We start from the raw sequence: 27,683 nt of genomic DNA on the forward strand, positions 1-27,683 counted from the left end.
ATCATACATGAGTCCACATTTTTTTTACTAATAAATAACTGCTAAGTGGTGTGTGCATAATTATTCGGCACCCTTTGATCAGAGTGCATTTAGTTGCCTATAGACAGTGCCTGATGAGTGCTATTGACTAAATAGAGTGCACCTGTGTGTAATTTAATGTCAGTACAAATACAGCTGCTCTTTGAGGGCCTCAGAGGTTGTCTAAGAGAATATTGGGAGCAACGAGACCGTAAAGTCCAAAGAACACACCAGACTGGTCAGGGATCAAGTAATTGACAAATTTAAAGGAGGCTTAGGCTACAAAAAGATTTCCTATGCCTTGAACATCCCACGGAGCACTGTTCAAGCGACCATTCAGAAATGGAAGGAGTATGGCACAACTGTGAACCTCCCAAGACAAGGCCATCCACCTAAACTCACAGGCCGAACAAGGACTGCGCTGATCAGAAATGCAGTCAAGAGGCCCATGGTGACTCTGGACGAGCTGCAGAGATCTACAGCTCAGGTGGTGGAATCTGTCCATAGGACAACTATTAGTCATGCACTGTACAAAGTTGGCCTTTATGGAAGAGTGGCAAGAAGAAAGGCATTGTTAACAGAAAGCATAAGAAGTCCCATTTGCATTTTGCCACAAGCCATGTGGGGGACACAGCAACCATGTGGAAGAAGTTGCTCTGGTCAGATGAGACCAAAATGGTATTTTTTGGACAAAATGAAAAACGCTCTCTGTGGCGGAAAACTAACACTGCACGTCACTCTGAACACACCATCCCCGCTGTCAAATATGGTGGTGGCAGCATCATGCTGGGGGTGTGCATCTCTTCAGCAGGGACAGGGAAGCTGGTCAGAGTTGATGGGAAGATGTATGGAGCCAATTACAGGGCAAATTTGTAAGAAAACCTCTTGGAGACTGCAAAAGACTTGAGACTGGGGTGGAGGTTCACCTTCCAGCAGGACAATGACCCGAAACATAAAGCCAGGGCAACTATGGAATGGTTTAAAACAAAACATATATATGTGTTAGAAAGGGCCAGTCAAAGTCCAGATCTAAATCCAATCGACAATCTGTGGCAAGATCTGAAAACTGGTGTTCACAAACGCTGTCCATTTAATCTGACTGAGCTGGAGCTGTTTTGCAAAGAAGAATGGGCAAGGATTTCAGTCTCTAGATGTGCAAAGCTGGTAGAGACATACCCTAAAAGACTGGCAGCTGTAATTGCAAAAAAATGGTGGTTCTACAAAGTATTGACTCAGGTGACCGAATAATTAAGTACACCCCACTTAGTTATTTATTTGTAAAAAATGTTTGTAATCATGTATGATTTTCAGTCCACTTTTTCTCACGTGTACCCATACAAAAACTTTGGCTACAAAAAAAGCCCAGGGCCGTGTTAATTACTATTCCCCCTCCAGGCCGCCATGGATAGTGGCGAATGAAATATTTCGGCTTCCAGCACTTGTAGGCTATATCAAAACTCGGGCGGCCTTTTCTACACCTTGTAGCCCATATTTCAAGAAATACTATTTATGTCTACCACTTTGTATTGGTCTTTCACGTGGAATTCTAATACAATGGATTCATGTTTGTGGCAGTAATATGATATAATGTGGAAGACTTCAAGGGGGCAGAATACTTTTGCAAGCCACTGGATATAATTCGGAACCCAGGAGGAGTCAGGACCAACATTACATCCTCCTTGTACCTGCCAGTTGTCCAAAATAGTCATGGAGCTGTCCTGCCTCCTCCCTGAAAGCGAGGATGCGTTGCCTTTGCTCCTCAATTTGGCCCTCCATCTCCTGCCTTTGTTGCAGCAGTTGGTGGCGGAAAGCTGCCTCTTGCTGCCGAAGTCGCTCCTCAAAGTCCGCCTGCTGCTGCTGAAGAGTCGTTTGTTGTTCTGACTTCCACTGTTCTAATTGTTGAACAGTGGAAATCAGAACCACCACTTCCTGCTGCAGGGTTGAGACTTGGCCGGCCAGAATCTCGAAATGAGAAGAAGCTGTAAAGAAAAAGATGGAGAAAAATAAAATATTACACTACGCATGAACAAAAACTGATAATAAAAGAATAAACAGTAGAGTGTGGTACCGTATCAGCCATCAGTAAAAGCAAGGCATTATGAAACCCAGTGATAGCATTGATTGGATAGGCTAGATTCGAGAAAAGTAAACAGTGATTTTTCACATTATAATACTTTCGTTGTACTTTTTCATGACAAACACATTGAAAACACAACTTATACATTGACATTCACTGTATTCATGGGTGGCTTCTAAAGGAAAAAATGAGATGTACACAAGATTCAAAATGTACACATTTCATGAAATCTGTACAACCTGGTTTAAACTAGGACTCTTGTTAAGAACCTCTCATGCTTGTACAATGGGTTTATCAATGCGCAAAATGATTGATTTATTTAAATTTTTTACTTCATTGTTTGTGTCATATGTAGGGATGAGCGTAATGACCTAATTACGAATTTCCGAAATTTCTACAATTACGATTTTAGCAGTAATCGAAATTTTGTAATTTTCGCAAATTACGCAAATTTTCGTAATTACGATTATGAGATTTAGTATTTTAAAGTTTGCAAACGTTTCTAGAGTTAGGTCACAGCTAGCCTGGCTGTGGTGCAATTGGTTAGTGTGTCTGGCTGGTAACAGCAAGGTTACAGGTTCGATTCCATCCAGGCATGTCTTTTCCTTTTGCGTTCAACAGTTGTCCAAACAGAGCCAACAGAGCCCCAGATAGCCACGTAGAGTTAGGTCACAGCTAGCCTGGCTGTGGTGCAATTGGTTAGTGTGTCTGGCTGGTAACAGCAAGGTTACAGGTTCGATTCCATCCAGGCATGTCTTTTCCTTTTGCGTTCAACAGTTGTCCAAACAGAGCCAACAGAGCCCCAGATAGCCATGTAGAGTTAGGTCACAGCTAGCCTGGCTGTGGTGCAATTGGTTAGTGTGTCTGGCTGGTAACAGCAAGGTTACAGGTTCGATTCCATCCAGGCATGTCTTTTCCTTTTGCGTTCAACAGTTGTCCAAACAGAGCCAACAGAGCCCCAGATAGCCATGTAGAGTTAGGTCACAGCTAGCCTGGCTGTGGTGCAATTGGTTAGTGTGTCTGGCTGGTAACAGCAAGGTTACAGGTTTGATTCCATCCAGGCATGTCTTTTCCTTTTGCGTGCGCGCGCTGCGCCATTGAACCCCATGGGGTATTTTGCGTGCGTAAAACTTTACGCATGCAAAACTTTGTGCTCGGTGTTTGGACAACTGTTGAACGCAAAAGGAAAAGACATGCCTGGATGGAATTGAACCTGTAACCTTGCTGTTACCAGCCAGACGCACTAACCAATTGCACCACAGCCAGCCTAGCATTTAGCATTGTGAAACCATCCTCTGCTAGGCATGATTTCATTTTTGCACCTCACTCTATCGCATGGTCCATGGTCCAATCACAAAGCCCTGCACCCAGCATGTGTCTCATATGACTGTCTACAAGTAAGATTTAGGTTAGCAGTCTATTTAGTGTGTGTTTGGTGGTATGGTGGTGAGCATAGCTGTCTTCCATGTGGTTGGCCTGGGTTTGATCCCTGGACATGTCATGAATGTGAGTATGGTTTTGAAATACTACAGATCTCTGGAGAGAGAGAGGAGGAGGAGGAGCTGGCTGGGCTATTCATTTTAGGCATCTAGAGGGATAGAAACCCTTACAAACCTGAAAAAGTAAATTTTCGGTTGGAGACACGAAATTCGTCATTACGGGAGTGAAATTTCGATTACGAAATTGTAAATTACGATTTGAAAATTAATTACGAATTTGGGTCGTAATGTTAAATTTCGCATTCATAATAAAAGCAGTTCGAAATTTCGAAAATTTCGGCTCATCTCTAGTCATATGCTTTGTAAGATGGTGTTTACTGGCACTATTCTTTTTTTTCCCCATGCATACGTTGGTTTGAAATGCCACAATTCTCTTTAGCTTAGAATTAATGGTGCATGTGATGTGATGTGACTAGCCCAGTTTCAATTTGAACTTGGAATTTACAATGGCTAGCCAGTCACCAGAGTGTACGTTACGTTTCATTCAGGGCAATGTTGATCTTATCAACTCAGCTTGGATAGCAGGAAAAGTGTTCTCTGACTGAGTAACATTTAAGTCATGTATAATTACATTTATCTTTGCAGAAAAATTGTTAAACTTTATGTCAGTGTACAGAAAGTGTGGTTTTCATTGTTAGTCAGGAACCACTCCGATGAATGCTTTTTATAAGCCGAAAAGTCACTGTTTACTCATGTCTAAGTCATCCAGAATCAAAATACATACTCATTGTTTTTCAAAAAGTATGACTAATGAAATATGACTGCCAAAATTAGTGTATCGCAAAATCACAATCCAAAAAAGACACATAAATGTTGAAGAAATTGTTGTGGCTAGTGGATAAGGAATACCTTTAAACTACCATTACACACGTGCATACTGCCATAGTACTGAAGCTTGTCAACATTTCTTAAATTGATATGTTGGCCCAGTATGTACAATTTATTTATGGCCACTTAGGGATAAAGTTTCATTTCAAGTTGTGAAATTAAACCATGGGCTTCCCGGCTTACATAATATTTAGGGATGATACACTAGTTTCACTATGGATGGACATAATCACTGGCTGGATGAGGTATTGTAATCTGGAAGCAGGGTGATGTGGTGGTGGGTCAGTGCTCTTACTTTTCTACGATTCCAATCCATTCAACTTCGGGCTGGAGTTCTTCAAGGACAACTATCTTGAAATAAGTAGGCAGTAAACATCTGACAGAACCGACGGCTTTTGGCACAATCCATCACCGTCATGGGGTGATTCTCATGGATTTCTTTGTTTTCAAAAGCATTTCATGAACAGCAGTTGAACTGCCAAAATGGCAAGATAACAGCCGGTCTCCCTACTCGTCACTTGCACACTATGTTGTCAGTTATATTTGTAAACTGTTGTTCAGTAAATGCTGTTGAAAACAAATAAAGCCTTGGGAATCACCCCTAAAAACAGGTAGACTGGCCCAAAACCTGTCATCTGTAACATGTTAACTGCCGAGTTTTTTCTAGATAGTGTTCCTTTAATTTCTTCCTTCTGTCTGTATTGTTTTCCTCCTATAACTCATTCTTCTAGACTACCATACGATACATGCACTACAACGTCCGCAAATCAATACACTGCATCAAATACCATGTAAAAGGTTTAATAATGTAACGCACAAGCAAAATATAATTTTGCATTAAGTAAGGTGTTACATATTTATTGAATGTTTTCTAGATGCAACGTTATACACATCGATAAGACTTTCTCAAAAGCAAAATTTGATGTGGTAAATTATGAGAAACTTTGTACACTGTTTGATAAAAGTAGTTGAATAGAGGGCAATACAGACATAGGTGTAAGGAAACGCGGAAATGCCGCCGTCTCTCAAGGTGAGGCGGCTGTTTCCGCGTCCAGCATGGCGTCACAACGCGGAAAAAACGCTGCATGCCGCATAGGCAGTGCGGCGGAATCCGCATTGGGAACGGCGGAATCCGCATCAGAGGCGGCCCCCGCACTAGATACATTGCATGACAGTACTGGTGTGGCTGGGACTGATAGTCCACCAAGATTCAGACTAACACGCGCGAGCAGAAAGGCAGAGTTTAAATAGCAGTTAGAAGGGTGTCGGCTGACCAGCTGGGTCAGCTGACAAATTCCACTGCTCTCATTGGACCAGCAATTAGGGAGGTCCTGGAAAGGTCCTAGAGTATATATACTGCTGGTTGTTCACTTGCTCTTTGTCTGGCGTGCGATCACATACGTGGGAGCACCCAGATCCGTAGTCAGACCCTGAAGTGTGCCGGGACCAGCTGGAGCTGTAATCCTACACTTAGCTAGATATTTGATAGCTAAAGTACTAGTTTGATTGTGATTATATGTTATGACTTTTGCCTGCCTCGACTATCCTCCTGAACTCTGACCTTGTACCTCGATATTTCTGATACTCTGTTGCCGAACCTCGGCTCGTTCCAAGACTCTGTTTCTGCCTCCTGATTTTGTACCCCGATATATCTGATACCCCGTTGCCGAACCCTGCCTGTACTTTGACTCCGCCTTTGCCTACTGTATTTGTACTTTATCTGTCCGTGTGTGTACGACCTGGCTTGTCTGACCTCGAGAACCGACCTCACGATTGGAGGCGGTTCCCAGTCCTGTTAGTGACACTTCTTCCTGAGTGTCACTCTCGGACTTTCCTTCCTACTGTCAGTCTGACTCCTCCCGTCTTGGAGAGCTCAGGTCTGCGGAAGGAATACGTGCAGTTCTCCTTGCTGCACTGAGGCCTAGGCCTCCTAGTGTTACTGTTACACCAAAACACTACACTCTACTCAGGCGAACAGAGGTTAGTTTGTATATCGGATTATCGGTGAGACTGCAGATCACTTATAATCTGGTATATATCTGTATTTCCGGCGATACTGCAGATCACCGGTAATCAGATACTCTCTGCGCCCACCGATCGTTACAGAACGCCAGACCCAAAAAATGCAAATGGACGCACATACTGACCGTCTGGGCGCACTTGCCACTTCGGTGGAAAACATCAACCAAGTGCTGGGTAGCCACAAGACTATGATTGATGTCCTGTCAGGCTCTGTGCAAACCCTCCAGACGTCAGTTGATTCAGTGCGATCCTCTCCTAGTACTGACATACGTATGCCTGTACCTGATAAATTTTCCGGCCACAAGTCTGACTTCCGGAATTTCAGGAGTAGAGTGTTATCGTATTTCGAGTTGAGACCCCGATCCTCGGGGACTGAGACCCAACTGGTCACCTTTATTAAAACTTTGCTGTCTGGTGACTCCCAGTCATGGGCATACAACCTGCCTTCTACCGATACTGCTCTGACCTCGGTAGAGGAATTTTTTAAGGCCATGGCCGTAATCTACGACGACCCTGACCTTGCTGCATCCTCTGAGCGGAAGCTCAAACTTTTACGGCAAGGCAGGGGTCCAGTCGAGGATTATGCGGCCGAATTTCGTAGGTGGTCAGTTACGGCCAGGTTTGGCACTTATGCCCTGTTAGATTACTTCCTGTCTGGGTTGTCAGATGAGGTCTCCGACCTAATGTTAAGCCAACCCGAACCCAAAACAGTCGACGAGGCCATCTCATCGGCCATTCGAATCGACCGTAGGCTACGCCATCAGAGACAGACTAGGGGCAGTCATCGGCTTAGGCCGACCTCTTACACAGTGCCTCCCGCTGCACCCCTAGTAACTCCGTCTCCTTCTGTCTCATCATCTCCGGTCTTGCCTCCACCTGAGCCGATGCAGATCGGTCGGTCTAAATTGACCCAAGTGGAGAGAAGACGGAGATTGTCGGAACAACTATGTTTATACTGTGGTGAAGGGGGGCATAGGGTACGAGACTGTCTCATTAAGCCTAATAAGGATAAGCCGGGAAACGCTACCGCCTAGGAGTGATAAGGGGTGACACCCTAGGCGCCCAGCTCGCACCCCTGAAAGAAAGACGATTGCTCCTCCCCTGTACGATTACATGGGGGGACAAATCTGAAGCCACAGAGGCCTTTATTGATTCAGGCTCCGCGGCTAACTTCATGAGTTCCGAATTTGCAGAGAAGTTGGACATTCCTCTCACCCCAGTAAAACCACCTATCCAGGTTACTGCCGTGGACGACTCCCCGTTACAAAGGGACCGTCCGCTGTCCCAGACACCAGAGGTGGAAGTCATTACTGGGGTACTGCATAGGGAGAGTTTACGTTTTTTTGTGTTACATATGACCACCTCCACCATTGTCCTAGGTATGCCTTGGCTGCAGCTTCATTCGCCACAGATCAATTGGGCGACAGGACAATTAACCAGTTGGTCAGACTTCTGTTCCCAACAGTGCCTAGGAAAAGTGGTATTAGGTCAGACCAAGGTACATGTGGAGGGTGTTCCCGAGCAATACTCCGAGTTCTCGGATGTATTCTGTCCCAGGGCTGCTGATAGGTTACCTCCTCATCGCCCTTTCGATTGCCCCATCGATCTCCGTGCCGGTTGTATGCCCCCTAGGGGTCACCTGTATAATTTGTCTGGACCAGAGAAGGTGGCTATGCAGGAGTACATCCGTGACAATCTGGCCAAGGGATTCATTCGCCCCTCCCACTCGCCTGCAGGGGCCGGTTTCTTTTTTGTTAAGAAAAAAGACGGAGGTCTTCGACCTTGCATCGATTATCGGGGCCTAAATAAAATCACGGTGAAGAATCGTTATCCGTTGCCATTAATAGACGATTTATTCACGCAGGTCACAGACGCTAAGATCTTTTCAAAATTGGATCTGAGGGGTGCATACAACCTGATCCGCATTAGAGAGGGCGATGAATGGAAGACGGCCTTCAACACACCCGATGGGCATTACGAGTACTTAGTGATGCCCTTCGGGTTGTGCAATGCGCCAGCCGTCTTCCAGGAATTGATTAACGAGGTATTCAGGGAGGTGTTGGGTAGGTTTGTGCTTGTATACCTTGACGATATACTAATTTACTCCAACAACCTCTCCGAGCACAGGGTCCATGTCAGATTTGTGCTAAACAAGTTGAGACAAAATCTGCTGTACGCCAAGTTGGAAAAATGTATTTTTGAAGTTACATCTGTCGCCTTTCTGGGGTACATAATCTCCACCTCGGGCCTGTCTATGGACCCTGCCAAGGTATCCGCTGTTCTGGAGTGGCCTCAGCCGGTGGGGTTAAAGTCGTTGCAACGTTTTCTGGGTTTTGCAAACTATTATAGGAGGTTCATAAAGGGGTACTCCACCGTTATTGCACCTCTCACCAGTCTCACTAGGAAAGGGGCGGATACTACTCACTGGTCGCCTGAGGCCCTACAGGCATTTTCGACCTTGAAGGAGCTGTTCTGCACAGCACCCATACTAAGACACGTAGACACTTCCTTCCCTTTTATTGTTGAGGTAGACGCCTCAGAAGTCGGGGTGGGGGCTGTGCTGTCTCAACGTTCAGGCTTACAGGGTAGATTGCACCCATGTGCCTATTTTTCTCGGAGATTCTCTCCAGCAGAGAGAAACTACGATATAGGCAACAGGGAACTCTTAGCCATTAAACTAGCCTTTGAAGAATGGCGTCATTGGTTAGAAGGAGCGGAGCATACTATCACGGTTTTTACCGACCACAAGAATCTGGAATACATCGAGGGGGCTAAGAGGTTAAGCCCTCGTCAGGCTCGATGGTCCCTGTTTTTTTCAAGGTTCACATTCGTGATTACGTACACCCCGGGCAGTAAGAATACTAAGGCAGATGCGCTATCCAGGTGCTTTGAGCCAGAAACAGCACAGGCCTCCGTCCCTGAGACGATTGTTCCGCGAAAATTGGTGCTGGCTGCAATTGATACTTGGGAAGACTGGAAGGAGACGTTGAGCCCCTTCCAGCAGGACATCCCGGAAGGGAAGCCTGAAGGGGTCATGTTTATTCCCTTGCCCTTTCGTCTTCAGATCCTTGAAATGTTCCACGCACATAAAAATGCTGGACATCCTGGAGTTGCCAGAACACAGGATCTTGTAGCCAGGTGTGCCTGGTGGCCTTCCCTGTCTGTTGATTGCAGGGAATTTGTTAGGGAATGCGCAGTATGTGCTAAGAGTAAACCCTCCCGGCTGGCACCTGTCGGTACCTTACAGCCTTTGCCCGCCCCGAGTGAGCCATGGACCCACTTGTCCATGGATTTCGTGGGTGAGCTCCCCAGGTCTGAAGGCATGTCGGTCATTTGGGTGGTAGTCGACCGCTTCAGCAAGATGGCCCATTTCGTGCCCTTGAAAGGACTCCCCTCGGCTCAGGAATTGGCCGACCTGTTCATCATCCACATTTTCCGGCTGCATGGCATTCCGGAAAACATAGTGTCGGATAGGGGAGTCCAATTCATTTCTAGATTCTGGAGGGCATTTTGCCACCAAATGGGCATGAAGCTGTCTTTCTCGTCCGGCTACCACCCACAGACTAATGGCCAGACTGAAAGGATAAATCAGTCTCTAGAACAATTTTTGAGATGTTATGTTGCGGAGGCACAAGACGACTGGGTCAGATTTTTGCCCTTCGCAGAATTTGCTCAAAATAACTTGAGAAATTCCTCCTCCGGATTTTCGCCTTTTCAGGTGGTAACGGGGAGATCGCCCAAGTTTTCCCCCTTGCCAGTTGCCTCCTCTCCGTTTCCAACCCTGGAAGCCTGGCACAGGGCATTTAAAGTCATCTGGGGGAAGGTGAAGAGTAATCTGGAAAGGGCATTCCAGAGTCAAAAGGGTCAGGCTGACAAAAGACGCTCATTGGAGTGGAAGTTCCAGCCAGGAGACTTGGTCTGGGTGTCCACACGTCACTTAACCCTGAGACAGCCCCAGGTTTGTGGGTCCATTTTCAGTGGCCAAGAAGATCAACAACGTTACGTATTCCGTTGATCTTCCCGCCAGCATGCGTGGGGTAAAGTCCTTCCACGTATCCCTGCTTAAACCAGCAGTCCATGTGGGTCCCACTCCTCCTCCTCCTGTGGTGGTGGACGACCAACCTGAGTACGAGGTAGAAAAGATATTGGATTCACGCATGGTACAGAATTCGGTACAGTACCTCGTACATTGGAAAGGGTACGGCATTGAGGAGAGACAGTGGGTACCGGGTTCACGCATGCATGCAGACGAGTTAAGGAGGGAGTTTCATGCCTTACATCCCGAGAAACCTGGTAGGAGTTGTCCGGAGTCCACTCCTCGGGGAGGGGGTACTGTAAGGAAACGCGGAAATGCCGCCGTCTCTCAAGGTGAGGCGGCTGTTTCCGCGTCCAGCATGGCGTCACAACGCGGAAAAAACGCTGCATGCCGCATAGGCAGTGCGGCGGAATCCGCATTGGGAACGGCGGAATCCGCATCAGAGGCGGCCCCCGCACTAGATACATTGCATGACAGTACTGGTGTGGCTGGGACTGATAGTCCACCAAGATTCAGACTTACACGCGCGAGCAGAAAGGCAGAGTTTAAATAGCAGTTAGAAGGGTGTCGGCTGACCAGCTGGGTCAGCTGACAAATTCCACTGCTCTCATTGGACCAGCAATTAGGGAGGTCCTGGAAAGGTCCTAGAGTATATATACTGCTGGTTGTTCACTTGCTCTTTGTCTGGCGTGCGATCACATACGTGGGAGCACCCAGATCCGTAGTCAGACCCTGAAGTGTGCCGGGACCAGCTGGAGCTGTAATCCTACACTTAGCTAGATATTTGATAGCTAAAGTACTAGTTTGATTGTGATTATATGTTATGACTTTTGCCTGCCTCGACTATCCTCCTGAACTCTGACCTTGTACCTCGATATTTCTGATACTCTGTTGCCGAACCTCGGCTCGTTCCAAGACTCTGTTTCTGCCTCCTGATTTTGTACCCCGATATATCTGATACCCCGTTGCCGAACCCTGCCTGTACTTTGACTCCGCCTTTGCCTACTGTATTTGTACTTTATCTGTCCGTGTGTGTACGACCTGGCTTGTCTGACCTCGAGAACCGACCTCACGATTGGAGGCGGTTCCCAGTCCTGTTAGTGACACTTCTTCCTGAGTGTCACTCTCGGACTTTCCTTCCTACTGTCAGTCTGACTCCTCCCGTCTTGGAGAGCTCAGGTCTGCGGAAGGAATACGTGCAGTTCTCCTTGCTGCACTGAGGCCTAGGCCTCCTAGTGTTACTGTTACACCAAAACACTACACTCTACTCAGGCGAACAGAGGTTAGTTTGTATATCGGATTATCGGTGAGACTGCAGATCACTTATAATCTGGTATATATCTGTATTTCCGGCGATACTGCAGATCACCGGTAATCAGATACTCTCTGCGCCCACCGATCGTTACAATAGGACTTTGGTATGATGTACATTGTGTGCACGTACAGTCTTTGTCAGATAACTGACAACACAATATACTCTGTGCATCGAAGAGGAAGATGTTGGCACTATATACATAATGAAAATTAGCAATAACGATAAAAACACTTCTCAAAGAACCTCTACTATATCATTGTAACTATCAAATTTACTACATCGCATGTTAGTTCCCTGGGCCTTGTAGTGGCAATCAATATTTGTAATAAATATTGACTTTTAACAACAAACAGTGTACAGAAAACAAACTGGTCAGTGGTCACTGGCCAGCAGATGATTTGAAAGTGGAATTTTTTTCACATTAAACACTCGGTACAACTTTTATTTCCCCCTCCACACACAAAAAAAGAGTTAAGTTAGTACTGTTATAAATATGTGGATACATTCTGTCTTGTGTGTACTTCTTTGTACAACAGTACATTTTACTTACACACAGTTGTGCCACTTTGACCAGATTCTGGCCTGCTGGAAGACTTCTGTCGTCTTCCGCGCCTGCGCCTGCGAAGTCGCACAGAGATAGATGCTACGATAAAAAGAAAACATGGCATCATGCAACTTTTTTTTTTTTTTCTTGGAGAGAAAAAAAAAAAAACATAGTTCTGTGCAAAATTAAATTATGTACTAATCTCCTTCCTTACAGACGTACCACTTTCATTTGATTAATGTTAAAACTTTGTTATAAAATACTTACATGCCACAGACAGGCTCCGGCCACGGGCACGCCTTTGCCCACGGCGCTGCCGACTTCTTGATCTGTGGCTGGTGCTGGGTCCAGCCTCCTCATCATTATCTTCAGGGGAGGGGACAGCAGCAGGATCCAATCCCTGTCTGGAAGAGGGAGGAGCAGAGGCACGACGGGACCGCCTGCGGCGCTGAGACCCATCCACTAAAAAAAAATGTGAGATTGTTTTAAAAATACAGATAGAAGAAGATATTACCTAAGGTTAAACAGTGCATTGCATAACAATAAGAGTATAAAGCCACTGATACATTGGAAAATCGTGAGGATTAACAAGGTTGAAAAAAAATTACACATCCCGCTACATATATGAAAAAAAACATTTGTTACTTACACTCAAGGTCAGACTTTATTTTCGCCACCGCACGTGGGGTCTTGGACTTAAAGTCAGACCACATTGTCTGAATTTTTTTAACCGACCACGTGCGGTGGTAAGTAGTCTGAAGGACTTGCAGCAGCCGGTCCATCACCTCCCTCTTCGCCGCCCTCTTCGCAGTGTCATACCCCCCCCCCGTAACATAGTCTGCAACATAAAAAAAAATAAAAAATTAATGATCAACAAAAAAATAACCTTTACAATACATACATCTCTTGCTATGGTACTAACAACACTGCTGAAAGTAAATTAAATGTTGAATTGACTTATTATCAGTATTATCAACTGTGTGAACAATACAAGGAGATTATCTGTAAGTGAATTTTAAATCAAAGTTATGAGAGCCTAAAAGAACGATGTTGAGTTGACTTGAGTGTGTGTGGGGCGTAGTTGTGTAGTCTGAACATTAAGCCCTTCCATTGCAAATCTTCGGGGTACTACAGGGAGTTGTAAGGAAACGCGGAAATGCCGCCGTCTCTCAAGGTGAGGCGGCTGTTTCCGCGTCCAGCATGGCGTCACAACGCGGAAAAAACGCTGCATGCCGCATAGGCAGTGCGGCGGAATCCGCATTGGGAACGGCGGAATCCGCATCAGAGGCGGCCCCCGCACTAGATACATTGCATGACAGTACTGGTGTGGCTGGGACTGATAGTCCACCAAGATTCAGACTTACACGCGCGAGCAGAAAGGCAGAGTTTAAATAGCAGTTAGAAGGGTGTCGGCTGACCAGCTGGGTCAGCTGACAAATTCCACTGCTCTCATTGGACCAGCAATTAGGGAGGTCCTGGAAAGGTCCTAGAGTATATATACTGCTGGTTGTTCACTTGCTCTTTGTCTGGCGTGCGATCACATACGTGGGAGCACCCAGATCCGTAGTCAGACCCTGAAGTGTGCCGGGACCAGCTGGAGCTGTAATCCTACACTTAGCTAGATATTTGATAGCTAAAGTACTAGTTTGATTGTGATTATATGTTATGACTTTTGCCTGCCTCGACTATCCTCCTGAACTCTGACCTTGTACCTCGATATTTCTGATACTCTGTTGCCGAACCTCGGCTCGTTCCAAGACTCTGTTTCTGCCTCCTGATTTTGTACCCCGATATATCTGATACCCCGTTGCCGAACCCTGCCTGTACTTTGACTCCGCCTTTGCCTACTGTATTTGTACTTTATCTGTCCGTGTGTGTACGACCTGGCTTGTCTGACCTCGAGAACCGACCTCACGATTGGAGGCGGTTCCCAGTCCTGTTAGTGACACTTCTTCCTGAGTGTCACTCTCGGACTTTCCTTCCTACTGTCAGTCTGACTCCTCCCGTCTTGGAGAGCTCAGGTCTGCGGAAGGAATACGTGCAGTTCTCCTTGCTGCACTGAGGCCTAGGCCTCCTAGTGTTACTGTTACACCAAAACACTACACTCTACTCAGGCGAACAGAGGTTAGTTTGTATATCGGATTATCGGTGAGACTGCAGATCACTTATAATCTGGTATATATCTGTATTTCCGGCGATACTGCAGATCACCGGTAATCAGATACTCTCTGCGCCCACCGATCGTTACAGAACGCCAGACCCAAAAAATGCAAATGGACGCACATACTGACCGTCTGGGCGCACTTGCCACTTCGGTGGAAAACATCAACCAAGTGCTGGGTAGCCACAAGACTATGATTGATGTCCTGTCAGGCTCTGTGCAAACCCTCCAGACGTCAGTTGATTCAGTGCGATCCTCTCCTAGTACTGACATACGTATGCCTGTACCTGATAAATTTTCCGGCCACAAGTCTGACTTCCGGAATTTCAGGAGTAGAGTGTTATCGTATTTCGAGTTGAGACCCCGATCCTCGGGGACTGAGACCCAACGGGTCACCTTTATTAAAACTTTGCTGTCTGGTGACTCCCAGTCATGGGCATACAACCTGCCTTCTACCGATACTGCTCTGACCTCGGTAGAGGAATTTTTTAAGGCCATGGCCGTAATCTACGACGACCCTGACCTTGCTGCATCCTCTGAGCGGAAGCTCAAACTTTTACGGCAAGGCAGGGGTCCAGTCGAGGATTATGCGGCCGAATTTCGTAGGTGGTCAGTTACGGCCAGGTTTGGCACTTATGCCCTGTTAGATTACTTCCTGTCTGGGTTGTCAGATGAGGTCTCCGACCTAATGTTAAGCCAACCCGAACCCAAAACAGTCGACGAGGCCATCTCATCGGCCATTCGAATCGACCGTAGGCTACGCCATCAGAGACAGACTAGGGGCAGTCATCGGCTTAGGCCGACCTCTTACACAGTGCCTCCCGCTGCACCCCTAGTAACTCCGTCTCCTTCTGTCTCATCATCTCCGGTCTTGCCTCCACCTGAGCCGATGCAGATCGGTCGGTCTAAATTGACCCAAGTGGAGAGAAGACGGAGATTGTCGGAACAACTATGTTTATACTGTGGTGAAGGGGGGCATAGGGTACGAGACTGTCTCATTAAGCCTAATAAGGATAAGCCGGGAAACGCTACCGCCTAGGAGTGATAAGGGGTGACACCCTAGGCGCCCAGCTCGCACCCCTGAAAGAAAGACGATTGCTCCTCCCCTGTACGATTACATGGGGGGACAAATCTGAAGCCACAGAGGCCTTTATTGATTCAGGCTCCGCGGCTAACTTCATGAGTTCCGAATTTGCAGAGAAGTTGGACATTCCTCTCACCCCAGTAAAACCACCTATCCAGGTTACTGCCGTGGACGACTCCCCGTTACAAAGGGACCGTCCGCTGTCCCAGACACCAGAGGTGGAAGTCATTACTGGGGTACTGCATAGGGAGAGTTTACGTTTTTTTGTGTTACATATGACCACCTCCACCATTGTCCTAGGTATGCCTTGGCTGCAGCTTCATTCGCCACAGATCAATTGGGCGACAGGACAATTAACCAGTTGGTCAGACTTCTGTTCCCAACAGTGCCTAGGAAAAGTGGTATTAGGTCAGACCAAGGTACATGTGGAGGGTGTTCCCGAGCAATACTCCGAGTTCTCGGATGTATTCTGTCCCAGGGCTGCTGATAGGTTACCTCCTCATCGCCCTTTCGATTGCCCCATCGATCTCCGTGCCGGTTGTATGCCCCCTAGGGGTCACCTGTATAATTTGTCTGGACCAGAGAAGGTGGCTATGCAGGAGTACATCCGTGACAATCTGGCCAAGGGATTCATTCGCCCCTCCCACTCGCCTGCAGGGGCCGGTTTCTTTTTTGTTAAGAAAAAAGACGGAGGTCTTCGACCTTGCATCGATTATCGGGGCCTAAATAAAATCACGGTGAAGAATCGTTATCCGTTGCCATTAATAGACGATTTATTCACGCAGGTCACAGACGCTAAGATCTTTTCAAAATTGGATCTGAGGGGTGCATACAACCTGATCCGCATTAGAGAGGGCGATGAATGGAAGACGGCCTTCAACACACCCGATGGGCATTACGAGTACTTAGTGATGCCCTTCGGGTTGTGCAATGCGCCAGCCGTCTTCCAGGAATTGATTAACGAGGTATTCAGGGAGGTGTTGGGTAGGTTTGTGCTTGTATACCTTGACGATATACTAATTTACTCCAACAACCTCTCCGAGCACAGGGTCCATGTCAGATTTGTGCTAAACAAGTTGAGACAAAATCTGCTGTACGCCAAGTTGGAAAAATGTATTTTTGAAGTTACATCTGTCGCCTTTCTGGGGTACATAATCTCCACCTCGGGCCTGTCTATGGACCCTGCCAAGGTATCCGCTGTTCTGGAGTGGCCTCAGCCGGTGGGGTTAAAGTCGTTGCAACGTTTTCTGGGTTTTGCAAACTATTATAGGAGGTTCATAAAGGGGTACTCCACCGTTATTGCACCTCTCACCAGTCTCACTAGGAAAGGGGCGGATACTACTCACTGGTCGCCTGAGGCCCTACAGGCATTTTCGACCTTGAAGGAGCTGTTCTGCACAGCACCCATACTAAGACACGTAGACACTTCCTTCCCTTTTATTGTTGAGGTAGACGCCTCAGAAGTCGGGGTGGGGGCTGTGCTGTCTCAACGTTCAGGCTTACAGGGTAGATTGCACCCATGTGCCTATTTTTCTCGGAGATTCTCTCCAGCAGAGAGAAACTACGATATAGGCAACAGGGAACTCTTAGCCATTAAACTAGCCTTTGAAGAATGGCGTCATTGGTTAGAAGGAGCGGAGCATACTATCACGGTTTTTACCGACCACAAGAATCTGGAATACATCGAGGGGGCTAAGAGGTTAAGCCCTCGTCAGGCTCGATGGTCCCTGTTTTTTTTCAAGGTTCACATTCGTGATTACGTACACCCCGGGCAGTAAGAATACTAAGGCAGATGCGCTATCCAGGTGCTTTGAGCCAGAAACAGCACAGGCCTCCGTCCCTGAGACGATTGTTCCGCGAAAATTGGTGCTGGCTGCAATTGATACTTGGGAAGACTGGAAGGAGACGTTGAGCCCCTTCCAGCAGGACATCCCGGAAGGGAAGCCTGAAGGGGTCATGTTTATTCCCTTGCCCTTTCGTCTTCAGATCCTTGAAATGTTCCACGCACATAAAAATGCTGGACATCCTGGAGTTGCCAGAACACAGGATCTTGTAGCCAGGTGTGCCTGGTGGCCTTCCCTGTCTGTTGATTGCAGGGAATTTGTTAGGGAATGCGCAGTATGTGCTAAGAGTAAACCCTCCCGGCTGGCACCTGTCGGTACCTTACAGCCTTTGCCCGCCCCGAGTGAGCCATGGACCCACTTGTCCATGGATTTCGTGGGTGAGCTCCCCAGGTCTGAAGGCATGTCGGTCATTTGGGTGGTAGTCGACCGCTTCAGCAAGATGGCCCATTTCGTGCCCTTGAAAGGACTCCCCTCGGCTCAGGAATTGGCCGACCTGTTCATCATCCACATTTTCCGGCTGCATGGCATTCCGGAAAACATAGTGTCGGATAGGGGAGTCCAATTCATTTCTAGATTCTGGAGGGCATTTTGCCACCAAATGGGCATGAAGCTGTCTTTCTCGTCCGGCTACCACCCACAGACTAATGGCCAGACTGAAAGGATAAATCAGTCTCTAGAACAATTTTTGAGATGTTATGTTGCGGAGGCACAAGACGACTGGGTCAGATTTTTGCCCTTCGCAGAATTTGCTCAAAATAACTTGAGAAATTCCTCCTCCGGATTTTCGCCTTTTCAGGTGGTAACGGGGAGATCGCCCAAGTTTTCCCCCTTGCCAGTTGCCTCCTCTCCGTTTCCAACCCTGGAAGCCTGGCACAGGGCATTTAAAGTCATCTGGGGGAAGGTGAAGAGTAATCTGGAAAGGGCATTCCAGAGTCAAAAGGGTCAGGCTGACAAAAGACGCTCATTGGAGTGGAAGTTCCAGCCAGGAGACTTGGTCTGGGTGTCCACACGTCACTTAACCCTGAGACAGCCCTCAGATAAACTGGGCCCCAGGTTTGTGGGTCCATTTTCAGTGGCCAAGAAGATCAACAACGTTACGTATTCCGTTGATCTTCCCGCCAGCATGCGTGGGGTAAAGTCCTTCCACGTATCCCTGCTTAAACCAGCAGTCCATGTGGGTCCCACTCCTCCTCCTCCTGTGGTGGTGGACGACCAACCTGAGTACGAGGTAGAAAAGATATTGGATTCACGCATGGTACAGAATTCGGTACAGTACCTCGTACATTGGAAAGGGTACGGCATTGAGGAGAGACAGTGGGTACCGGGTTCACGCATGCATGCAGACGAGTTAAGGAGGGAGTTTCATGCCTTACATCCCGAGAAACCTGGTAGGAGTTGTCCGGAGTCCACTCCTCGGGGAGGGGGTACTGTAAGGAAACGCGGAAATGCCGCCGTCTCTCAAGGTGAGGCGGCTGTTTCCGCGTCCAGCATGGCGTCACAACGCGGAAAAAACGCTGCATGCCGCATAGGCAGTGCGGCGGAATCCGCATTGGGAACGGCGGAATCCGCATCAGAGGCGGCCCCCGCACTAGATACATTGCATGACAGTACTGGTGTGGCTGGGACTGATAGTCCACCAAGATTCAGACTTACACGCGCGAGCAGAAAGGCAGAGTTTAAATAGCAGTTAGAAGGGTGTCGGCTGACCAGCTGGGTCAGCTGACAAATTCCACTGCTCTCATTGGACCAGCAATTAGGGAGGTCCTGGAAAGGTCCTAGAGTATATATACTGCTGGTTGTTCACTTGCTCTTTGTCTGGCGTGCGATCACATACGTGGGAGCACCCAGATCCGTAGTCAGACCCTGAAGTGTGCCGGGACCAGCTGGAGCTGTAATCCTACACTTAGCTAGATATTTGATAGCTAAAGTACTAGTTTGATTGTGATTATATGTTATGACTTTTGCCTGCCTCGACTATCCTCCTGAACTCTGACCTTGTACCTCGATATTTCTGATACTCTGTTGCCGAACCTCGGCTCGTTCCAAGACTCTGTTTCTGCCTCCTGATTTTGTACCCCGATATATCTGATACCCCGTTGCCGAACCCTGCCTGTACTTTGACTCCGCCTTTGCCTACTGTATTTGTACTTTATCTGTCCGTGTGTGTACGACCTGGCTTGTCTGACCTCGAGAACCGACCTCACGATTGGAGGCGGTTCCCAGTCCTGTTAGTGACACTTCTTCCTGAGTGTCACTCTCGGACTTTCCTTCCTACTGTCAGTCTGACTCCTCCCGTCTTGGAGAGCTCAGGTCTGCGGAAGGAATACGTGCAGTTCTCCTTGCTGCACTGAGGCCTAGGCCTCCTAGTGTTACTGTTACACCAAAACACTACACTCTACTCAGGCGAACAGAGGTTAGTTTGTATATCGGATTATCGGTGAGACTGCAGATCACTTATAATCTGGTATATATCTGTATTTCCGGCGATACTGCAGATCACCGGTAATCAGATACTCTCTGCGCCCACCGATCGTTACAGGAGTGCAGAATTATTAGGCAAATGAGTATTCTGACCACATCATCCTTAGACCTCTTTACCACGAACTGTTGAGCTGTGTGCTCAGCAAGCAGTTACCAGGCAGCAGTGAGCAGTTGCCAGGCAGCAGCCAGCAGGGAGCACTTACCAAGCGTCAGCGAGCGGTTGTGAGAGTTTGAAAGGCATTTCACTGCCTATCAACAGTTCGTGGAAAAGAGGCCTCATGCATGTTGTCTTACTCCAAACTGTATAGGTTCAAAAGCCTACTACCAATTAAGCATATTAGGTGATGTGCATCTCTGTCTGTAATTAGAAGGGGTGTGGTGTAATGACATCAAAACCCTGTATCAGGTGTGCATAATTATTAGGTAACTGCCTTTCCTTTGTCAAAATCGGTCAAAAGAAGTACTTGACAGGCTCAGAAATGTCCAAAATCGATGAGATATTTTGCTGAGGGATGCAGCACTCGTACAATTACAAAGCTTCTGAAGCGTGATCATCGAACAATCAAGCGTTTCATTCAAAATAGTCAACAGGGTCGCAAGAAGCGCCTGGAAAAATAAAGGCTGGGCCAAGAAATATATCAAGACTCATTGTCCTAAGGTTTTATAGACTGATGAAATCAGAGTGAGTCTTCTTCATGGGCCACAGGGACAGATGGATGGGCCCGTGGCTGGATTGGTAAAGGCCAGAGAGATCCAGTCCGACTCAGATGCCAGCAGAGTGGAGGTGGAGTACTGGTTTGGGCTGGTATTTATCACTGGAGAGAGATGTTATATTGGTTTCACAGGTAAAATTAAATAATTGAAATGGGTATATATTTGTTTTTGTTAAGTTGCCTAATAATTGTGCACAGTAAAAGTCATCTGCACACACAGATTGATATCCCCCTAAAATCGCAAAAATTAAAAACAGAATAAAAACTACTTCCAAAAATATTCAGCTTTGATATTAATGAGTTTTTGGGTTCATGGATTAATACAGTAAGGAGAAATATAAAAAAAATTACTTTAATGATGAAGGTTTTCTCCTTCTTTCTTAGTCGCCGAGTGTTGGACGACCTGCTCCTCCCACCGTCAGCGGCTTCAGCTGCAGACGCCCTGCTCCTCCCATCATCAGCGGCGTCTTCAGCAGCAGCAGCAGACGCCCTGCTCCTCCCTCCATCAACGGCTTCAGCAGCAGCAGCCATCTAGAAGTCAATGAAAAATAACATTGAAAAATATAATATGTTTTTGCACATACGAAAACATTTTTCTGATCAAAACATGTTTAATTGCTATGAGTTTTCTGTTTAGAGACAAAGACAGCAACATAGCATTATATAATATAGTCTGTACAATGACTATTGTATAAATGCTTATCTATAGAGATGTCCCGAACGGTTCGCCGGCGAACGGTTCAAGCCGAACTTCCGGGTGTTCGGCATTGCGGCGAAACGCGAACTATCCAGGAAGTTCGATTCACCCTATAATGCTCCATTACGGTCAACTTTGACCCTCTACATCACAGTCAGCAGGCCCAAACTAGCCAATCAGAATACGCTATCCCCTGGAGACAATGCCCCCCTAATAAAAAGCACGCAGCGGCGGCCATTACGCTGACTCGTGTGCCTGCTTTAGTGAGTGTAGGGCGAGCTGCTGCAGACTGTCTCTCATAGGAAAATATTAGTTATGCTCCTTGCTTGTTAAGTTGCTCCTGGCTAATTGATGTCGCTATAACAGCCCCCCACAACAGTTCTTTTGCAAACTAATCCTCTTTTTTTTTTATGTTGATTTGAATTCAACTGTATATATTACTGCACTTGTGTTACTGCTGGCTGCCAAAGCTGTTGCAATTTATACTGCCTGCTGCCACCACTGTTAGGCCCACCACACACATCCCAGTGACTATTAGCAGTAACAACCTTATCAGTGCACTTGTCTACCGCTGACAGCCGCTGCAAATCATACTGGCTGCCACTGCCAGGCCAACCACATCCAGTTACTAACTGTATCAGTAGTGTAATACCCATTATTACTGCACTTGTGTTGATGCGACAGCCGTTGCAATTCATACTGCATACACAAACAGCTGTTTGCAGTGTATTATACAGTGAGTTTGGTGTGTCAGTGTGAAGCAGTACACTAATTAATTATACTACCTGATTGATGTATACACATGCAATATGTTTTAAAACACTTTAGGCCTGTCATTTAGCACTCAAGGTGATTTCTGCCCTTACAAAGCTGCTTTGCGTCAATTCCAGATTTTTCCCGGGGACTTTTGGCATGTATCCCGCTCCTCCACCTGAGGTTGTAGGTGTTAGACCCTTTAAAAGATGTTTAGCATCACTTTTATGGCCATAGTAATGTTTTTTACATTTTGCAATTCGCCTCCCCATTGAAGTGTATTGTGGTTTGTGGAGGTTTGCGCTAATCGAACCTTACGTGGAAGTTCGCGGACCGAAAATCGGCGGTTCGCGACATCTCTACTTATATAGTTACAAATCACTACTACGGAAGTGGATATCTATTATCTACTACTTTCATATGCTTCTACAGTGCTAGAAATTACGGACGTGGCTAGGGATCTGTAATGAATAAGAAAATTACCGTTGTGGCGGAATACAGCACTGCCGCTGCTTTCTCCTCTGGGAACGCGGAGGGAGAGTTGGTGTCATCTGGAGCTGGCGACGTGCGGTGTTCTGCCTTGTCCACACTGCATAGGAGGACTCGGCATACACGCACGCGCAATCAACGCAGCTGTCTTCTTTATGCGTTGAGAAGGAATATCAGCTGACAAGACGGTCAGCTGACTTCGGGACATGCCTGTCTGATAACGGAGATTGGCTGGGAGATCATGGTCGGGGATTGTAAATATACTCTGACATATAAGGCCGCCGCTCACAGTTGCCAATTGTCTACTGTTGCGAATGCACACATAGCACTCAGACCTAGTAGTCAGATCATAGTGCAGTGGAGTAAAAATGGGAGAAAAAACGGCCTATCTGCACATAGCTTAGCTAGTATTGTTTGTTATTTTATGATCTACTCAGATCCTAGTGCACCACTGAACCCGGGAGGAAACCGGCCTATCTGCACATACAAAAATAGCACTGCACTTTGTGGGAAGATCAGCGAACAATCTTACTGCATTTTGTAGGCACATGTTTCAACCAATCGGACTGCACTTGTGCGCACGTTCAGGGCCGGATTTAGGCCTAGGCCACCTAGGCCATGGCCTAGGGCACCACAGGAGGAGGGGCACCAAAGCAGCAGGCTAAACTGGTGGAGCATTTGCAAGCTTGCAAATGCAGCAATGCAGGTAGATCAGGCTAGCTCCTGACTGCGGTACTCTGCTGCTAGCCGCCTGTGCAGCATCCACCTTGCTCTCTGTGCACGTTTGCATTGTGGCCAACGGCTATGGACTTGGGCAGCATTGGAGACGGAAAGGAAGAGGAAGCTTGTGCACTGGAAACGAGCTAGGAAATGAGTGACACTGATGGCTGCTGCAGTGTGAAAGCGAGCTGGCTACCTATACTAGAGGGAAGGGGTCATCTGGCTACCTATACTGGAAGGGTCATCAGGCTACCTATATTAGAGGGAATAGGGGAGGGGTCATCTCGCTACCTATACTAAAGGGGGGCGGCTAGTGACAGTGGCCTAGGGCGGTAAAGAATACAAATCCGGCCCTGCGCACGTTACGACCAATCTGACTGCACTTTGTGGGAACATCAAGGATCAATCTTACTGCTATTTGGGCACATGTTTTTCAACCAATCTGAATGCACTTGTGGGCACAGGTTTCAATCAATCTGACTGCATTTTTTTGGACACATCTGCAAACAATCTGAGTGCACTTGTGGGCAAATCTGCTGCCAATCTGGTTGTACTCTGTGGGGGTTGTTGTGTCGGTCTGCCGGCCCTCCTCCACCATGGGCTCTGGAAAAATAAAAAAGGCCCAACATGCCCAGCTTGCCCGCGAAGGGAACTTCATGCCGTGAAAGTGCATGCCACAAATCGCCATCAAATGCAACATGATTGCGTTTTAACCACAATTTCGCGTGCAATTTTAACCAGGACACTGCCAAATTAACCATGACACTGCCAGGGTAGTTTAAGATTCGAAAAGGTGCGAAATCGCACGCAAAATCGCGGGGGAAAACTAATGCAAGAAAACGCATGCGTTTTTCCTATTAAATACATTAGCGGCGTTTCGCACGGATTCCAGAAGCACGCAAAATCTGCAATACCGTCGTGCAGATTTGGCCCGCCGCCAAATCAAGCACGCACGACGCACGCGTGCAAACAGCCCCAGCCACTTCAATACACTAAGCAAATCTGCATGTCGACGTCGCATGCGAATTCGCTATGGTGGAAACAGGGCCATATACAAATGATGTACAGGTCAGGGAGGGTCAAAAACAAAAATGGTAACATTTCTCTAACTAAAACAAAATGGACTAATTGCATTAATCACATCATAAACATATATGTAAAAGTATACTACTCACTTACCACAATAACAGTTTGCAGTGCAGACAGTCTCTCTCAGGTCACTCTCACTGGGCCACTCCAAACACTGCATGGGCTGGAAGTAAAGAATGACGAACTTCCGCAACGGTACCTCCGCCCCCAGCGCACGTGGGCGGAATTCCCGGTGGGGACCGACTTAGTCTTGGGGCAGGCAGTCACACGGAGTGCAGGCAGAGATGCTGTGTGTGGGGACTGACTTAGTCTTGGGGCAGGCAGTAGCCCTCCGGGATCCATGCCTCATTAATTTTGATAAACGTGAGGTACTGAACACTTTTGTGTCTGATCTCCCCAGAGTGTGTCCTTCTACTGTAGTTGTAGAGGTACTGGGTGATGACTTTCTCCTGGTCTAGCAGGTGGTCGAACATCAGCAGGGTCGAATTCCAGCGAGTCAGGCTATCGCAAATCAGGCGTCTCACCGGAAACTTGTGTGTGCCATGGCCTTGTAAGACAGCCTGAAATGCCCACACACCTTCCTGGCCTGCTTCAGGACGTCCTCTAAGCCTGGGTACTTTGACACAGATCTTTGAATGGCTAGATTCAGCACATGAGCCATGCAAGGTACATGTGTCAGCTTTCCCAAATTTAAAGTGGAAATGAGATTGCTGCAGTTTTCACACACCATGTTGCCAATCTCCAGTTGTTGCAGGGTTAGCTACTAATCCACCTGTTAAGAGCAGCCAGGAGAGCTGCTCCAGTGTGACTCTCCACTTTGAGGCAAGACATGTCTAAGATGGTGTGACATCGTCGTACCTGGCATGAAGCATAGGCCCTGGGGAGCTGGGGCTGTGTAGCTGGAGAGGGGATCGCAGCACCAGTAGAGTTGAACTGCCACTCAGCCAAGGAGGAGGAGGAGGATGACAGCAAAGAGGATGTAGCAGGAGGAGAGGAGGTGGCAGTAGGCCTGCCTGCAAGCCATGGAGGTGTCACAAGTTGGTCTGCTGCACAGGCACGTACTCCAGGTTGACCCAATGGGCTGTGTAAGTAATGTACCTGCCCTGACCATGCTTGGCAGACCAGGCATCCGTGGTCAAATGGACCCTTGATCCAAAGCTGTGTGCCAGAGATGACACCACTTGCCTCTCAACTTCACTGTACAGTTTGGGTATCGCCTCTTTAGAGAAATAATTGCGACCTGATATCTTCCACCGCGGTGTCCCAATGGCCACAAATTTACGCAAGGCCTCAGAGTCCACCAGCTGGTATGGTAACAGCTGGTGGTCTAACAGTTCCGCCAAGCCAGCTGTCAGACGCCGGTCAAGGGGGTGACTGGCAGAAATTGGCTTCTTCCGCTCAATGATTTCCTTCACAGACACCTGGCTGCTGTGGGCAGAGGAGCAGGAACCGCTCAAGGTCAGAGGCAGAGTGGAGGAGGGTGGCTGTGAAGTTGCAAGGGAGAACGCGGCTGTAGAAGATAATGCACCTGAAGGAAGAAGAGGGGAAGGAGGGTGGCTTTTCTTTTGTGTGCTGCTTTTGCTCAGGTGGTCTTCCCATTGCAGTTTCTGCCTTTTCTGCATGCGCCTTCGTAAGGCAATTGTCCCTACGTGGGTGTTGGTCTTTCCACGGCTCAATTTTTGGGGGCAGAGAGAACAGATGTCATTGCTCTGATCTGAGACAGACACATTAAAAAATTTCCAAACCGATGAGCCCCCTTGGGGTGATGGCACTATGGTGGCATCACCAGCTGAAGTTGAAGGGCATGTTGGCTGGCTGTCCATAGGTGGCGATACATGGCACGGACACTGCCACCAGTTGTTTCTGACAACGAGCTCACCCTGCTTCTTTAAGCAACTCGTCTCCTCCTACTCCTCTCTGACTCCCCCTCTGAACAGTCCCGCTGTTTATCTCCTCTATTGGGAACACACGTGACATCCGTAGCATCATCATAATCAGCTTAATCATGCTCCCCAGCTTCGCTTGCATCATACACCTCCAAAACTGCAGCAACAGCAGATACTTCATCATCCACCGCCTCACACGTTATGTCCATAGTGACGCCTAACTCACACATATGAGGTGGTGTAACTTGCTTAGCGCCTTCATCTCATTTTAACAGTAGTGGCTGTGAATCAGTGATTTTCCCACCAAATAACTCCTGTGAAGTGTCAAATGCAGCGGATGTGGTGCTTGTAGTAGCGCTGGTGGCTGCGGAAGATCAGGTGTTCTGTGTTAAATAGTCAACCACGTCATGACAATCTTGGGAGTTGATGGGATGTGCCTTCTTCTGAGCACTGTATTTTGGTCCAGGGCCGCACGAAATCACATCAGCATGACCTCGCACAGACCTGCCGGGTGGCCTTCCCCTGGGTCTGCCTGTACCTCTGCCTCTATCTGTTTTGTCCGTTTTGCCCATATCGGGGAGGATGAAGTGAAAGGTATGCACTGACTTGACTAATACAATGTGCAGTCACACAGGTGCAATTAACAGATATGCACAGAGTGATATATCACACTGTGTGCGATCACATAAGTCAGTGGGTGCACTGAACACAAAAGGTAGTTATATGCAGTGATGAGTATTACAATGTGCACCTGTCCAAGTCAGCAGCACGGATGCCTGGCTCTGTCTTCCACCGCCTCGCTCTACCACGCTAGTCAACAGCGGGGAGCAGCGGTTCAGCAGCTCGGGTCCACAAAACTTTGCCAGCCGGAAGTGAGACGCTCACACAGGACGGGACATGACCCCACCCATCCGGACAGGCACAGTGCCACTGTGTGCGCTCACGTTGGTAGGTAGGTGGGTGCACTGAAGTGAACAACAGGTAGGTATATGCAGTGATGGGAATTACTATTTGTACCTGTCACACACAGACAGGTACTGGACAGGCATAGTGACACTGCGTGCGCTCACGTAGGTGGGTAGGCTGGTGCACTGAAGTGAACAACAGGTAGGTATATGCAGTGATGGGTATTACAATGTGCACCAGTCACACACAGTCAATTACCGGACAGGCACAGTGCCACTGCGTGCGCTCACGTTGGTAGGTAGGTGGGTGCACTGAAGGGAACAACAGGAAGGTATATGCAGTGATGGGTATTACTATTTGTACCTGTCACACACAGACAGGTACCGGACAGGCACAGTGACACTGCGTGCGCTCACGTAGGTTTGCACTGAAGTGAACAACAGGTAGGCATATGCAGTGATGGGTATTACAATGAGCACCTGGCACAGTAGTAATTATACCACCAAGGGACCAAAGGCCAG

General features: G+C 47.6%; 1 protein-coding gene across 1 annotated transcript; it reads right to left on the reverse strand.

Annotated features, from left to right (window-relative positions):
- Positions 1-1,686: 1,686 nt before the first annotated feature.
- On the reverse strand, positions 1,687-13,126 carry LOC137547980 (uncharacterized). The gene is made up of 4 exons (XM_068271131.1): positions 12,989-13,126; positions 12,607-12,801; positions 12,346-12,438; positions 1,687-1,997 (listed from the first exon to the last, which is right to left on the reverse strand). Exons 1-4 carry the CDS (start codon positions 13,119-13,121, stop codon positions 1,687-1,689), a joined length of 732 nt encoding a protein of 243 aa, XP_068127232.1. The 5' UTR covers positions 13,122-13,126.
- Positions 13,127-27,683: the final 14,557 nt, after the last annotated feature.

Source organism: Hyperolius riggenbachi, chromosome 1 (assembly GCF_040937935.1).
Source record: "Hyperolius riggenbachi isolate aHypRig1 chromosome 1, aHypRig1.pri, whole genome shotgun sequence".
In the NCBI taxonomy this organism is placed as follows: Eukaryota; Metazoa; Chordata; class Amphibia; order Anura; family Hyperoliidae; genus Hyperolius; species Hyperolius riggenbachi.

What these genes read in the sequence shown, in the direction of transcription:
- LOC137547980 (XM_068271131.1), bottom strand. Translation starts at nt 13,121, where the DNA reads ATGGACCGGCTGCTGCAAGTCCTTCAGACTACTTACCACCGCACGTGG. An exon ending in AATAAAGTCTGACCTTGAGT is followed by an intron (nt 12,802 to 12,988) that starts GTAAGTAACAAA and finishes ATTTTTTTTTAG; the next exon opens with TGGATGGGTCTCAGCGCCGC. An exon ending in TCAAAGTGGCACAACTGTGT is followed by an intron (nt 1,998 to 12,345) that starts GTAAGTAAAATG and finishes TTTTCTTTACAG; the next exon opens with CTTCTTCTCATTTCGAGATT.